General features: G+C 41.5%; 1 protein-coding gene across 2 annotated transcripts in view; it reads left to right on the top strand.

Moving 5' to 3' along the window:
- KLF8 (Kruppel like factor 8) overlaps positions 1–13,790 on the top strand; it is a 50,513-nt gene extending 36,723 nt beyond the window's left edge. For both annotated transcript variants that reach the window (XM_031660807.1, XM_031660808.1), the window contains exon 6: positions 12,868–13,790. In XM_031660807.1, the coding sequence (XP_031516667.1) occupies positions 12,868–13,049 (182 nt within the window). In that variant the 3' untranslated portion in view covers positions 13,050–13,790. The remainder of the gene's footprint in view (positions 1–12,867) is intronic.
- The last annotated feature ends 2,098 nt before the right edge of the window (positions 13,791–15,888 follow it).

Raw genomic sequence — 15,888 nt, 5'->3', positions numbered from 1 at the left:
ATATGGTATTTTTAGTTTTAGATCCTTTGAGGAATCGGCCATACTGTTTTCCACAATGGTTGAATCTGTTTACAGTCCCACCAACAGTAAAAGTGTTCTGCTTCTCCACACTTTCCAGTTAACCTGTTGTTTCTGATTTTTCTTTTTATTATTATTATACTCTTAAGATCTAGGGTACATGTGCATAACGTAGGTTTACATATGTATACTTGTGCCATGTTGGTGTGCTGCACCCATCAATTCGTCAGCACCCATCAACTCGTCATTTACATCAGATATAACTCCCAGTGCAATCCGTCCCTCCTCCCCCCTCCCCATGATAGGCCCCGGTGTGTGATGTTCCCCTTCCCGAGTCCAAGTGATCTCATTGTTCAGTTCCCACCTATGAGTGAGAACATGCGGTGTTTGGTTTTCTGTTCTTGCGATAGTTTGCTGAGAATGATGGTTTCCAGCTGCATCCATGTCCCTACAAAGGACACAAACTCATCCTTCTTTATGGCTGCATAGTATTCCATGGTGTATATGTGCCACATTTTCTTATTCCAGTCTGTCACTGATGGACATTTGGGTTGATTCCAAGTCTTTGCTATTGTGAATAGTGCTGCAATAAACATACGTGTGCATGTGTCTTTATAGCAGCATGATTTATAATCCTTTGGATATATCCCCAGTAATGGGATGGCTGGGTCATATGGTACTTCTAGTTCTAGATCCTTGAGGAATCGCCATACTATTTTCCGTAATGGTTGAACTAGTTTACAATCCCACCAACAGTGTAAAGGTGTTCCTATTTCTCCACATCCTCTCCAGCACCTGTTGTTTCCTGACTTTTGAATGATTGCCATTCTAACTGGTGTGAGATGGTATCTCATTGTGGTTTTGATTTGCATTTCTCTGATGGCCAGTGATGATGAGCATTTTTTCATGTGTCTGTTGGCTGTATGAATGTCTTCCTTTGAGAAATGTCTGTTCATATCCTTTGCCCACTTTTTGATGGGGTTGTTTGTTTTTCCTTGTAAATTTGTTTGAGTTCTTTGTAGGTTCTGGATATTAGCCCTTTGTTAGATGAGTAGATTGCAAAACTTTTCTCCCATTCTGTAGGTTGCCTGTTCACTCTGATGGTAGTTTCTTTTGCTGTGCAGAAGCTCTTTAGTTTAATTAGATCCCATTTGTCAATTTTGGCTTTTGTTGCCCTTGCTTTTGGTGTTTTAGACATGAAGTCCTTGCCCATGCCTATGTCCTGAATGGTATTATCTATGTTTTCTTCTAGGGTTTTTATGGTTTTAGGTCTAATATTTAAGTCTCTAATCCATCTTGAATTAATTTTTGTATAAGGAGTAAGGAAAAGATCCAGTTTCAGCTTTCTGCTTATGGCTACCCAATTTTTCCAGCACCATTTATTAAATAGGGAATCCTTTCCCCATTTCTTGTTTCTCTCAGGTTTGTCAAAGATCAGATGGCTGTAGATGTGTGGTATTATTTCTGAGGACTCTGATCTGTTCCATTGGTCTATATCTCTGTTTTGGTACCAGTACCATGCTGTTTTGGTTACTGTAGCCTTGTAGTGTAGTTTGAAGTCAGGTAGCGTGATGCCTCCAGCTTTGTTCTTTTGACTTAGGATTGTCTTGGCAATGCGGGCTCTTTTTTGGTTCCATATGAAATTTAAAGCAGTTTTTTCCAATTCTGTGAAGGAAGTCATTGGTAGCTTGATGGGGATGCCATTGAATCTATAAATTACTTTTTCACAATATTGATTCTTTCACAATATTGATTCTTCCTATCCATGAGCATGGTATGTTCTTCCATTTGTTTGTGTCCTCTTTTATTTCACTGAGCAGTGGTTTGTAGTTCTCCTTGAAGAGGTCCTTTACATCCCTTGTAAGTTGGATTCCTAAGTATTTTACTCTCTTTGAAGCAATTGTGAATGGAAGTTCGTTCATGATTTGGCTCTCTGTTTGTCTGTTACTGGTGTATAAGAATGCTTGTGATTTTTGTACATTAATTTTGTGTCCTGAGACTTTGCTGAAGTTGCTTATCAGCTTAAGGAGATTTTGGGCTGAGATGATGGGGTTTTCTAACTATACAATCATGTCATCTGCAAACAGGGACAATTTGACTTCTTTTCCTAACTGAATACCCTTGATTTCCTTCTCTTGCCTGATTGCCCTAGCCAGAACTTCCAACACTATGTTGAATAGGAGTGGTGAGAGAGGGCATCCCTGTCTTGTGCCAGTTTTCAAAGGGAATGCTTCCAGTTTTTGCCCATTCCGTATGATATTGGCTGTGGGTTTGTCATAAATAGCTCTTATTATTTTGAGATACGTTCCATCAATACCGAATTTATTGAGAGTTTTTAACATGAAAGGCTGTTGAATTTTGTCAAAGGCCTTTTCTGCATCTATTGAGATAATCACGTGGTTTTTGTCTTTGGTTCTGTTTATATACTGGATTACGTTTATTGACTTGCGTATGTTGAACCAGCCTTGCATCCCAGGGATGAAGCCCACTTGATCATGGTGGATAAGCTTTTTGATGTGCTGCTGGATGTGGTTTGCCAGTATTTTATTGAGGATTTTTGCATCGATGTTCATCAGGGATATTGGTCTAAAATTCTCTTTTTTTGTTGTGTCTCTGCCAGGCTTTGGTATCAGGATGATGTTGGCCTCATAAAATGAGTTAGGGAGGATTCCCTCTTTTTCTATTGATTGGAATAGTTTCAGAAGGAAAGGTACCAGCTCCTCCTTGTACCTCTTGTAGAATTCAGCTGTGAATCCATCTGGTCCTGGACTTTTTTGATTGGTAGACTATTAATTATTGCCTCAATTTCAGAGCCTGCTATTGGTCTATTCAGGCATTCGACTTCTTCCTGGTTTAGTCTTGGGAGAGTGTAAGTGTCCAGGAAAATATCCATGTCTTCTATGTTTTCTAGTTTATTTGCATAGAGATGTTGTAGTATTCTCTGATGGTAGTTTCTATTTCTGTGGGGTCGGTGGTGATATCCCCTTTATCATTTTTTATTGCATCTATTTGATTCTTCTCTCTTTTTTTCTTTATTAGTCTTGCTAGTGGTCTATCAATTTTGTTTATCTTTTCAAAAAACCAGCTCCTGGATTCATTGATTTTTTGGAGAGTTTTTTGTGTCTCTATCTCCTTCAGTTCTTCTCTGATCTTAGTTATTTGTTGCCTTCTGCTAGCTTTGGAATCTGTTTGCTCCTGCTTCTCTAGTTCTTTTAATTGTGATATTAGGGTGTCAATTTTAGATCTTTCCAGCTTTCTCTTGTGGGCATTTAGTGCTACAAATTTCCCTCTACACACTGCTTTAAATATGTCCCAGAGATTCTGGTACATTGTGTCTATGTTCTCATTGATTTCAAAGAACATCTTTATTTCTGCCTGAATTTCGTTATTTACCCAGTAGTCATTTAGGAGCAGGTTGTTCAGTTTCCATGTATTTGTGCAGTTTTGAATGAGTTTCTTAATCCTGAGTTCTAATTTGATTGAACTGTGGTCTGAGAGTCAGTTTGTTGTGGTTTCTGTTTTTTTACATTTGCTGAGGAATGTTTTACTTCCAATCATGTGGTCAATTTTAGAATTAGTGCAATGTGATGTTGAAAAGAATGTATATTCTGTTGATTTGGGGTGGACAGTTTTGTTTATGTCTTTTAAGTACGCTAGGTTCAGAGCTGAATTCAAGTCCTGGATATCATTGGTAATTTTCTGTCTCATTGATCTGTCTAATATTGACAGTGGGGTGTTAAAGTCTCCCACTATTAACAGAGGGGGAGATGCTCTCTGATTTTTTGAATTTCCAGCTTTTCTGCACTGCTTTTTTCCCATCTTTGTGGTTTTTTCTGCCTTTGGTCTTTGATGACGGTGACAAACTGATGGGGTTTTGGTGTGGGTGTCCTTTCTGTTAGTTTTCCTTCTAACAGTCAGGACCCTCAGCTATAGGTCTGTTGGAGATTGCTTGAGGTTCACTCCAGACCCAGTTTGCCTGGGTGTCAGCAGCAGAGGCTGCAGAAGATAGAATATTGCTGAACAGCAAGTGTTGCTGTCTGATTCTTGCTCTGGAAGCTTTGTCTCAGGGGTGTACCCTGCTGTGTGAGGTGTGAGGTGTCAGTGGGGGATGTCTCCCAGTTAGGCTACTCAGGGGTCAGGGACCCACTTGAGCAGGCAGTCTGTCTGTTCTCAGATCTCAACCTCCGTGATGGGAGATCCACTGCCCTCTTCAAAGCTGTCAGACAGGGGCATTTACCTCTGCTGAGGTTTCTGCTGCTTTTTGTTTAACTATGCCCTGTCCCCAGAGATGGAGTCTACAGAGACAGGCAGGCCCCCTTGAGCTGCGGTGGCCTCCACCCAGTTCGAGCTTCCTGGTGGCTTTGTTTACCCACTGAAGACTCGGCAATGGCGGGTGCCCCTCCCCCAGCCTTGCTGCTGCCTTGCAGTTAGATCTCAGACTGCTGTTCTAGCAATGAGGGAGGCTCTCTGGGCGTGGGACTGTCCCATACAGGTGTGGGATATAATCTCCTGGTGTGCCATTTGCTAAGACCCTTGGTAAAGTGCAGTATTAGGGTGGGAGTTACCTGATTTTCTAGGTGTTGTGTGTCTCAGTTTCCCTTGGCTAGGAAAAGGGATTCCCTTCCTCCTTGTGCTTCCCAGGTGAGGCGATGGCTCGCCCTGCTTCAGTTCTCACTGGTAGGGCTGCACCAACTGACCAGCAAAGATTGTCTGGCACTCCCCAGTGAGATGAACCCGGTACCTCAGTTGAAAATGCAGAAATCACCTGTTCTCTGTGTCGCTCGCGCTGGGAGCTGGAGGCTGGAACTGCTCCTGTTCGTCCATCTTGCTCCGGGAAACTGTTTTTTATTCTTTTGTCTCCTCTCTATGCATTTTCAAATAGGCTGTCTTCAAGCTCACTAATTTTTTCTTCTGCTTTACTCTATGTAGTTGTTTCAGTCTCTTTGTTAAATTTATCTTATGGGATTCTGAATCCCTTCTCTGTATATCTTGAATTTCTTTGAGTTTCCTCAAAACATATTTTGAATTCTCTTTCTGAATGGTCACATATCTCTCCAGGATTGGTCCCTGGTGCCTTATGTGGTTCATTTGGTTTGGTCATGTTTTCCTGGATCGTCTTGATGCTTGTAGATGCTCATTAGTGTCTGGGCATTGAAGAGTTAGGTATTTATTGTAGTCTTCACAGTCTGGGTTGGTTTGTATCCATCCTTCTCAGAAAGTCTTTCCACATATTCAAAGGGATTGGGTGTTGTGATCTAAGCCATCTCTGCATTAGGGAGCACCCCAAGCCCAGAAACCCTATGGTTGTCACAGACTTGGGGAGGTTCCACTTTAATGTTCTTGAATAAGATCCAGAAGAATTTTCTGGATTACCAAGCAGAGACTCTTGTTCTTTTCTTTTACTTTATCCCAGACAAACAGTCTCTCTCTGTTCTGAGCCACCTAGACCTGAGGGTGGGTTGACACAAGCATCCCTGTGGCCACCACCACTGAGTCTGTGCTGGGTCAGGCCTTAAACTAATACAGCACTGGACTTCAGCCAAGACCCGCTGTAACCACTACCTGGCTACTGCCAGTGTTCACTCAAAGCCGTGGGTCTCTACAGTCACCTGTTGGTGAAGCCAGTCGTACCTATGTCTTTTCCTTCAGCACAGTGAGTTCCCCTAGGCCCTTGGTAGGTCCAGAGATGCCATCTGGAAGCCAGGAACTCGAGTCAAAAACCTTAGAAGTCCATCTGGTGTTCTATTGTACTGTGACTGAACTGGCATTCAAGCCATGAGACATAGTTCTTCCCAGTCTTCCCTTCACTTTCCATAGTCAGAGGAGCCTCACCCCTTGGCCACCACTACCATAGGCTTACAGGGAGTATTGCCAGGCTACTGCTGATGATCCCGTGAGGCCCAAGGCCTCTTTATTCAGCTTATCGTGAATGCTGCTTGGCCTGGGACTCATGCTTGAGGGCAGTGGGCTACCCTCTGGCCCTGGGCAGATCCAGAAATGCCATGCAAGAGCATAATCCTGGAACTGGAGACCCCAATATTTTGCCTGTGCTCTATCCCTCTGTGGCCAATTGGTATCTAAGGCACAAGACAAAGTCCCCTTTACTTTTCTTTCCTCCTTTCCTAAGCTGGAGTGTCTCTCCATAGCCATTACAGCTTGGGAATGTGCTGAGTCTCATCTGAAGCCAGCACGTCTCAGAGTCTCATCCTAGGCCCATGGTGTACTACCTGAGTTTTGCTACTGGTTATTCAGGGACCAAGGGCTCTTTAGTCAGTAGATGATGGGTCCTGCCAGAACTGAGTTCTTCCCTTCAAGGCAACAGCTTCCCTTGTGGCCCAGGGTGTGTCTAGAAATGTCATCCATGAGCTAGGTCCTGGAAAAGGGCATCACGACTCTGAATGATGCCCTATCCTACTGTGGTTAAGCTTGTATCCAAGATGCAAGACAAAGTCCTTTTTACTCTGCCCTCACCTCTCCTCAAGTGGAAGGAAGGAGTCTCTTTTGAAACTGTGAGCTGTGCAGCCTAGGGTTGGGGAAGGGGTGGTGCAACCGCTGTATTATCCGATCCAGCTGATATCTTAATATGTCATATGCTCCCCGCAAGTCCACTGGCTCTGAGCCCAGTTCATCACTAGGACTCACCTAAGACTTGAAGTTCTTGTGGCCTATACTGCCTTTCAAGTTAATTCAAGGCCCCAGAGCACTTTATCTCATAGTGGTGAGTCTTCCAAGAATTCAAGTTCTGATTTCTGGGATGGGTGATTCCCCTCTGGCTCTGTCTGTTTTAAATATTCCCTCCATGGGTGGGAGTCAGCAGACTTCAACCTGGTTTTGCTTTCTGCTGTGACAAGGCAGCACTGAATTTAATGCAATGTCTCGCAAGTGCTATACTGTCCCTATCTGAAGCACACAGATTCTCTCTCCACACCATGTAGTCACTGCAGAGGGATGGGTGAGGGGTGGTGTTCGTGATCCAAGACTTTTTCCTACCCTCTTTCAGTGCTTCTTTTAACAATATGAAGTTAAAACCAGGTACTGTGAGTGGTCATCTGATTTTTCGTTCTTATGAAGGTCCTTTTTTGTGTAGATAGTTGTGAAATTGGCGTTCTTTTTGGGGCATGATTGGTGGAGCATTCTATTTGGCCCCCTTGCTCTGCCCCACTTCTCCATTTATTTTTCAATTGTAGAAGTTTAAGGGGTACAAGTGCAGTTTTGTTACATGGATATGATACATAGTGATGAAGTCTGAACTTTTAGTGTAACTAAGGAAGTTTTTTAAAGTAGGGAGAATAACAATCAATATGGGAAGGAGCAAGCTGTGTAAAAAGTGTGGCAAAAGACTATTCTTGTCTAGGCAGAGTACAAAACTAGTGAGATGGGAATAAGCTTGCCTTGTTCTAATAACTGATACTAGCTCAGCTTGACTAGGACATATTGAGCACAGCGGTGGGTGGAGAAAGCATTGAGGTGCAAGAGTGGAAGGGGGAAGATCAGTTAAGAGGATAATGAAGCAATCCAGGCAAAAAATGATGACAACCCAACTAGTATGTTGCCAGCGGAGATGGAGAGAAGATGATTGAGGGGACGTTGGTGACTCTAAGGTTTCTGTTTTGGGTGACTGGGTGAATGGAGGTGCCATTCATAGAGCTAGAGAATTTGCCAATAGTTACACAGGTAGTAAATGGGTAAAGCCCCATAGGATTAGACCTTTGTACCTAACCTAGGTATACTTTTCTCTATTGCTAGTATTCCACAGGTTCCCTGGGACTGAGACAGCTACAGAAATGCCTGATTCATTGCCCTCCAAAGATTGTGATTCATTGTTAAGGGTCCTAGAGAGTACTGTCTCTGTCTTTGGTAGATATTTTTCCAGCAGAGAGCCATGAGACTCTTGCTTATCTGCAAACACCAGGCATGCAATGCAGCACTTCATCTCCCCTGAGTTTGCAATCATATAAAGCAGGAAACATAGATATAACAGTTCTCATTAAACATACTGTGTTCATACTGTCAAGTCCCAATATATTTATAATGGCATCACCCATTTCCCCAGGCTCCAAATGTGTCATTGATTCTTACCATTATCTCTTTTTTTTTTTTCCCCTCAAGTCAGAGTCTCACTCTGTTTCCAATGCTGGCGTGCAGTAGCACAATCTCGACTCACTGCAGCCTTGCTCTCCCAGGCTCAAGTAGTTCTCTCACCTCAACCTCTGGAGTAGCTGGGACTATAAGCACATGCCACTACACCTGGCTAATTCTGTTTATTTTTTTTGTAGAGACAAGGTCTCACTATGTTGCCCAGGTTGGTCTCAAACTTCTGGACTCAAGTTATCCTCCCACCTCAGCTTCCCAAAGTGGGTGGGATTATAGGCATGAGCCATTAATATTCTCTTATGTCTCGAGTTATTTGTTTCTAAAGTTCTATTATTTCTTTCCAATTTTGAACAGCCTTTTTATTCATAATGGCTAAGGCTATGTATTGTGAAACTAGTGTCGTGATTTGACATCTCAGTCTGCTACTCACTGCTGAAAGTTGCTTCACCCCTCTTTACCTCCATTTCCCTATCTTGGAATATTAATAGTGTAAAATACTTAAAATACTATCCAGCATATGGTGAATACTCAGTAAATGCTAGGTTTTATTAATGTTTTTCTTTCAATTCCAATCTCTCTTTCACCTCCTTAGGTTTTATTCTTATATTTATTATTGATTCCTTCATCAATTCAATGAAAAACCAATTTGAGCTTTATATGCCAGACAAATAGATTACCCCAGTAGGCTTCTAGTCATTGTAGTCCACCTTACACAGCATGGGTAAATAATTTTAATGTACAACTTTGACCAAGCCATTCTTGATTTAAACAGACTAACTTTTAGTCTGTTTTATTATTGTTTTAAAGTTCTCTATTGTCAATGCATCCCCATTATTGCTCACACCTAGGACAGACTGCTCTCTTCCACACCACCTTGGGTATATCATTGACTTTTATGCTTAAGTCCAAATTCTCTTTTAAAAAATAATCCTAAGTGTTTCATCTGTCTTTTATAATAAGGATCATCTCATAATACTCTTGTAAGGATGCTCCATGCTCCAAGATGGCTGACCCTATGTGTACCATTCACTGCACCGCCTTACCAAGACCTTGCCACCAGCTGCCTGGGTTGCTTTCTTCATCTAAAAACTACCCATGCCTCCATATTTGTGCCTTCACAGTAACCCAGAGGTTATTAACTAGCCTTGGAACTGATATCACACTTATTTATTTTTTTGAGATAGAGTCTTGCTCTGTCACCCAGGCTGGAATGCAGTGGTGCAATCTCAGCTCACTGCAACCTCTGCTTCCCGGGTTCAAGCAATTCTCATACCTCAGCCTCCCAAGTAGCTGGGACTATAGGCACGCACCACCACACCCGGCTAATTTTTGTGTTTTCAGTAGAGACAGGGTTTTACTATGTTGGCCAGACTGGTCTCAAACTCCTGACCTCAAATGATCCACGTGTTTCAGCCTCCCAAAGTGCTGGGATTACAGGCATGAGCCACCGCACCTGGCATTTCACACTTATTATCTTTGTCACATAGTTAATATATATGCTTTATATTATGAATTCTTTTTCTGCATATATACTTTGTTCTTTAATTCAAATGATAAGTTGATGGAGATTACAAGTTGTGTTGTATGATGTTCATTGGCACAAACAGGAGCTTGTTCAATGATAATACAAGGGTAAATGCTTTTGAAATAGGAAAATGGGCCTCACTGCTGAATTCCTTTACAATAATTTGTGTGTTCTAGAAATGAGCTCTGATCACCACAGAGTGTCACTGATTTACAAGTCAAATTTTCCTCAGTTGGTTGAGGTGTAGATAAGAATTCTCAGAAGACATTCTTGAGAGATCACCACAAAATATATAGATAGCAATGCAGCCGTTGGGAGGTATGGAGATGCTGTAAAATCACATAGAACAAAAAGTGAAAATTTCATTTACACACTTTAAACATCCCCTGAAATCCTATTCTTCCCTCTGTTAACAATTTGTTGTATAGCCTTCCAGATCTTTCCTCTTGAGAGAGAGAGAGAGAGAGACAGAGACAGAGAGAGAGAAAGAACAGGCACAAGATTTTAAAAACATAAACGAGATCCTACTCTTCATGAGCATATGTGTGTATGTTTGTTCAGTATCTTTTTTGATTTGATAACATTTCATTGGCCATCTTTTTGTCTCATTACATCCAGCTTTATCTCATTCTTCTTAGCAGCTAATGCAACTATTTCTGAATATTGAAATGATCAGCAATTGATGTGTTTAATCCTTGAAATGTTTGCCTGGGTATAGTCCAAAGCTGTGATTCAGACTGGATTTCATACTGTTGCTCATTATGTGAACACTATACAGTTAATTAGCAAACACTTGGGAGGGTTGGTAGGTGGTGTGTAGTAAGTTGGAAAACAGTTTATGCAAGCCAGATTGCCACCAGAATTTAGAACAGCATAAAATTAAATGCCCTAGGTAATTTACAGGGAGAAAAGGGGAAAAGACCGAGAGAAAGAGACTGTTAGAAAGAATACCAATACATTTTTGTGTCTGCATTATTGCTTGTTTCTGATTATAAAATAATACATGCTCGTTGTAGAAGATGGGAAACAGAAAAATGTATTAAGAAGAAAGCAAACATTACCCTAATCCTACAACCCAGACTTATCCACAGTTAATATTTATTGTTGCTCATATAGCTTATTTCCTTTTTAAAAATTTTTATTATAAGATAAAACATTATGATTTTAAAGCATTTAAAACAGTGCAAAAGGGTATAAAGTAAAAATGAAAAGTCCTCTTCCCACTATCCCTGGTCCTCACTTTCCACAAAGTCATTCACTGTTAACAGTTTCTCTCATACTGTACATTTAAGTGTATTGATACTGGCTTTATTATGAGTATACAAATGTATTGCGTGTGATCTACATACCATAATGCGGTCATACTGTGTTAATTTTTTATACTACTTTTTTTTCCATTTAGCTTTCTATCTTGAGCATACATATCCTATATATAATTCAAATACAACCCAAAGATTCTGGGCATGGAGCTATTTCAAAAACTTTGGCCTGACACTGCCCCCCGTGCCATTACATGCCCTTGAGTTTCTAACCTTACACAGAAGACCTGTAGCCTTTGCTGAGGGCCCTTTCCAGTGAATCACACATTCATCCTGTGTATATATGGCTCTATTTTACTTTATTTATTTATTTATTTATTATTGAGACACAGTCTCACTCTCTCCCAGGCTGGAGTGCAGTGGCACGATCTCAGCTCACCGCAAGCTCTGCCTCTCGGGTTCACGCCATTCTCTGCCTTAGCCTCCTGAGTAGCTGGGACTACAGGCACCAACCACCACGCCCAGCTTATTTTTTGTATTTTTAGTAGAGGCGGGGTTTCACCGTGTTAGCCAGTATGGTCTCGGTATCTTGATCTTGTGATCCGCCCGCCTTGGCCTCCCAAAGTGCTGGGATTACAGGCATGAGCCACTGCACCCAGCCATATGGCTCTATTTTAGACTGTTTGATAGGAGATATTAGAGGAACAGATATTTTAAAGTGCCAAAGACCTGAGTTTAAATCCCAGTTGCATTGGTTGCTAGCTATCTTTTAAAAAGAAAATGTTTTGAACAACTTTGTAGTATATTTTTATCCTTTAGAAATGAGAAAACAGAGACCAAGCCAGGGAGAAGTGATTATGTAAGATCACACAGCTAGTTTATAGTAGAGCTGGATCACACAAAGGCCTGTTTGAACAAGAGGCTATGTGCTTCCCACTCTAACATCTTGGCCTTTCTTTAGAACTCCTGTAGGTAACAATGTATTGTATTATTGAAAATCAGGAACACTGTTACATTGTTGGTGGGATTGTAAACTAGTTCAACCATTATGGAAAACAGTATGGCGATTCCTCAAGGATCTAGAACTAGAAGTACCATATGACCCAGCCATCCCATTACTGGGGATATACCCAAAGGATTATAAATCATGCTGCTATAAAGACACATGCACACGTATGTTTATTGCGGCACTATTCACAATAGCAAAGACTTGGAATCAACCCAAATGTCCATCAGTGACAGACTGGATTAAGAAAATGTGGCACATATACACCATGGAATACTATGCAGCCATAAAAAAGGATGAGTTTGTGTCCTTTGTAGGGACATGGATGCAGCTGGAAACCATCATTCTCAGCAAACTATCGCAAGAACAGAAAACCAAACACCGCATGTTCTCACTCATAGGTGGGAACTGAACAATGAGATCACTTGGACTCGGGAAGGGGAACATCACACACCGGGGCCTATCACGGCGAGGGGGGAGGGGGGAGGGATTGTATTGGGAGTTATACCTGATGTAAATGACGAGTTGATGGGTGCTGACGAGTTGATGGGTGCAGCACACCAACATGGCACAGGTATACATGTGTAACAAACCTGCACGTTATGCACATGTACCCTAGAACTCAAAGTATAATAATATAAAAAAAAAATCAATGAGAGAGTAGATTTCAAGTGTTCTTACCACAACAAAAGATAAGTATATGGGTAATATGTATGTTAATTAACTCGACTTAGCCATTCCACAGTGTATATACATCTCAAAACATCATGTTGTACATTTATACGGTGCTTCTCAATCAATTAATTAACTTAAAAGATTTACTAGCATATACCTTCAAGGTTATTGCCTAACCTTTTCACTTGACACAAGTTATGTATCTATTATCTTTCTAGTATCCAATCCCCCTCTCTCTGATTCTTTTTTTTTTTTTTTTTTTTTTTTTTTTGGTCACATTCCCTTTTTAGGAGAGAAGCCTTATAAATGCACCTGGGATGGCTGCTCCTGGAAATTTGCTCGCTCAGATGAGCTCACTCGCCATTTCCGCAAGCACACAGGCATCAAGCCTTTCCGGTGCACAGACTGCAACCGCAGCTTTTCTCGTTCTGACCACCTGTCTCTGCATCGCCGTCGCCATGACACCATGTGAGCTGCACAGATCACACTAGAGAAGCTGCGCTGGTATCTTTCCTGTTCGTGTGCTGAGGTTGGGACAATTTTTTCCTCTTTGACTTCAGCTTGCATCTGCAATGGGGTTGAAGCAGCCCACTGAGCCAAGTTGAGGAGACTGGAGGAAAAGAGAGCTGGTCTCCCGGGGGGAGGCTCTTCATATTCTACCTTCACTTCTCCACTGTCCAGACCCGTTTTTTTCAACCTCCATGTGGGTTGAATTCCAGTGTGGCACCCATGGCTGCCTTCCCATCCCCCCTGCTCTGAAATAGGACATTTTTCCTACAGTAACAAAACAGGAATCAAACTCAAGGCTGTGAACAAACATACGCTGCTTTTTTCTTTCCAATTTTTCTCTTGTTTTCTAGAACTCTCGTCCATATGTTTTTTAAATAAGTACCTAAAAGTGGCTTGATAGTGTCCTAAATGACTTTTTTAACTTCCTAAATGGAAAGAGCATAACAATGTAGTTGATTGGTAAGATTTACAGGGATTTGGTTTCTGAGTAAGAGGCACACTCCCAGTGAATAAGCTGAGTCCCATACCACACTCAAAAGGTTTTAATAAATCTAATCCTATTTCTTCTTAAAGTTTGGTTTGCAGATAGTGCTGGTGCTTCTGCTTCTTAAGTTCATCAAGGGAATGAGGAGTTCTTGTACTTCTCCTCTTTTTCTTCTCTTCCACTTTCTCCTTCAGGATTAAAGATTTTGCTGCACAATTATTATTTGTCAGGTTAAATTTGGACAAATATTCAAAGCACACATGGACATATCAGTAAGGAGAAAAATGTTCCAGGAGAGTAGGTTGGGCAGAGGAACAAACAGACCTAAGATGATCCTGAGAACAAATAGAGGAGTTCATTTATTTGGATAGGATATCAAAAGTGCTGTTAATCACAAACCTCATTCAAATGGCAGGCTGTTGAGACAGTGTCTTGAGGGGCTGGCTGTACTGTTTATTTTTTTGTTTACACAAAGGAACAATTGAGTATATTGCATGATGAGAAATCACACACTAGGGGCATGTTATACAGAAGTGAGGGGTTGGAAGAACGGAATGTTTTCACTCCATGGAATTATTGGCATTCATTCCTGTGTTTCAAATGAAACATAAGATGTTTTTCATGAAAACTGACATACAAAAAGCAATTTGATGTTCTGCAACTGCTATGAAGACCTAAGCCATTTGTTTTAGCTATTATAGCAGGTTGCATAATATACTCATTTGGCTGCCCAATCAGATTGTTTTATAATATTACCTGGGGCACAAAATCCTCTGTTCCTGGCCCTGGACCATAGATCTACCTCCACATGGCATATTTCCTTTCCTGGGGTCAGGGGTGGGGAAGGGGGCTTTGCATCACTTGAATTTGGACTCAGCCTCTCTTTTAAAGATTGTCTTTATATTGAACACCTTTTTCTTTTCAACCCTGCTTGAATACTTTAGGTTACTATTTCCTGAGGCTGTCCATTCTCACTAAATTGTAGAATTCTAGCACCAAGAAGGGATCCCGTTAACCATCTAGTCCTGCCCATCCCTCATATTTTACAGATGAGACAAATACGGGTCAGATTTTTTCTCTAGATGTTTCCTTGAGCCCTTATACACCTGCATGCTTATTCTCCTAGGGATCATATAATTTTATTTATTTATGTTTTGAGAGACAGTTTCACTCTGTCACCCAAGCTGGAGTGCAGTGGCATAATCTCTGCTTACTGCAACTTCCGCCTCCCATGTTCAAGTGATTCTCCTGCCTCAGCCTCCCAAATAGCTTGGATTACAGGTGCGTGCCACCACACCTGGCTAAGTTTTGTATTATTAGTAGAGATGGGGTTTCACCATGTTGGCCAGGCTAGTCTCAAACTCCTGACCTCAAGTGATCTGCCTGCCTCGGCCTCCCAAAGTGCTGGGATTACAGGAGTGAGCCACCACGCTTGGCCAGGATCACATTATTAAACCAAATTAAAAGTTTATGTGATTGGTTGCACATTTGTCTAATTTTATATGTTATTCTTCAGAAAAACCTTAGAACTCAAAAATCATTTACAGCTGATTAAATAGCAAGTAAAATGTACTTGTGGTCATTGCCATATAACATCAGGCACATAGTTCTAACACTTCCTATAATGTCTAGATTTTTTTGAGAGGGAGTTCGCTTCTGTCTCCCAGGCTGGGAGTGCAGTGGCCAGATCTCAGCTCACTGCAAGCTCAGCCCTCGGTTTACTTCATTCTCCTGCCTCAGCCTCCCAAGTTGGGACTACAGGCGCCACCGCCTGGCTGTTTTGTATTTTTAGTAGAGACGGGTTTCACCGTGTTAGGCAGGATGGTCTCATCTCCTGACCTCGTGATCTCACCTGCCTTGGCCTCCCAAAGTGCTGGGATTACAGGCTTGAGCCACTGCGCCCGGCCTAATGTCTAGATTTTATTTACCTCATTTTAACTTGCAGTGTCTGTCTAGATCATGAACTCTCCATAAACCCAAGGACTGCCTGTAGTTTTCAAAATGACGTGTGGATTTTTACTGTTATCATTGTTATTTCGATCAAGGCTTTTTCCTGACTTTTGGTATACAAGTTCCAAACTTGCATAATAATTGCTAACACACTAGGCGATATCTGGGGCCAGTCTGTTAAAGGGGACCTCTGATGTAGCTGTAAGACAGATTGGTAAAGATGAACTAACTTAAGTTTAAGCTTATAATTCAGTAGTTGATGCAGTATTTCACAGTACAGCCCAGGCTTACTCATTTTCTTCAAAATTTGGATCCTGATACTCCTTTTTCAGAGTTCAGAACTGAACTGCTCCCCACAGAACTCAGA

Source organism: Papio anubis, chromosome X (genome assembly GCF_008728515.1).
Source record: "Papio anubis isolate 15944 chromosome X, Panubis1.0, whole genome shotgun sequence".
Classification (NCBI taxonomy): Eukaryota; Metazoa; Chordata; class Mammalia; order Primates; family Cercopithecidae; genus Papio; species Papio anubis.
Note: the sequence above shows the minus strand (reverse complement) of the source record. Positions and strands in the feature narration are given on the sequence as shown.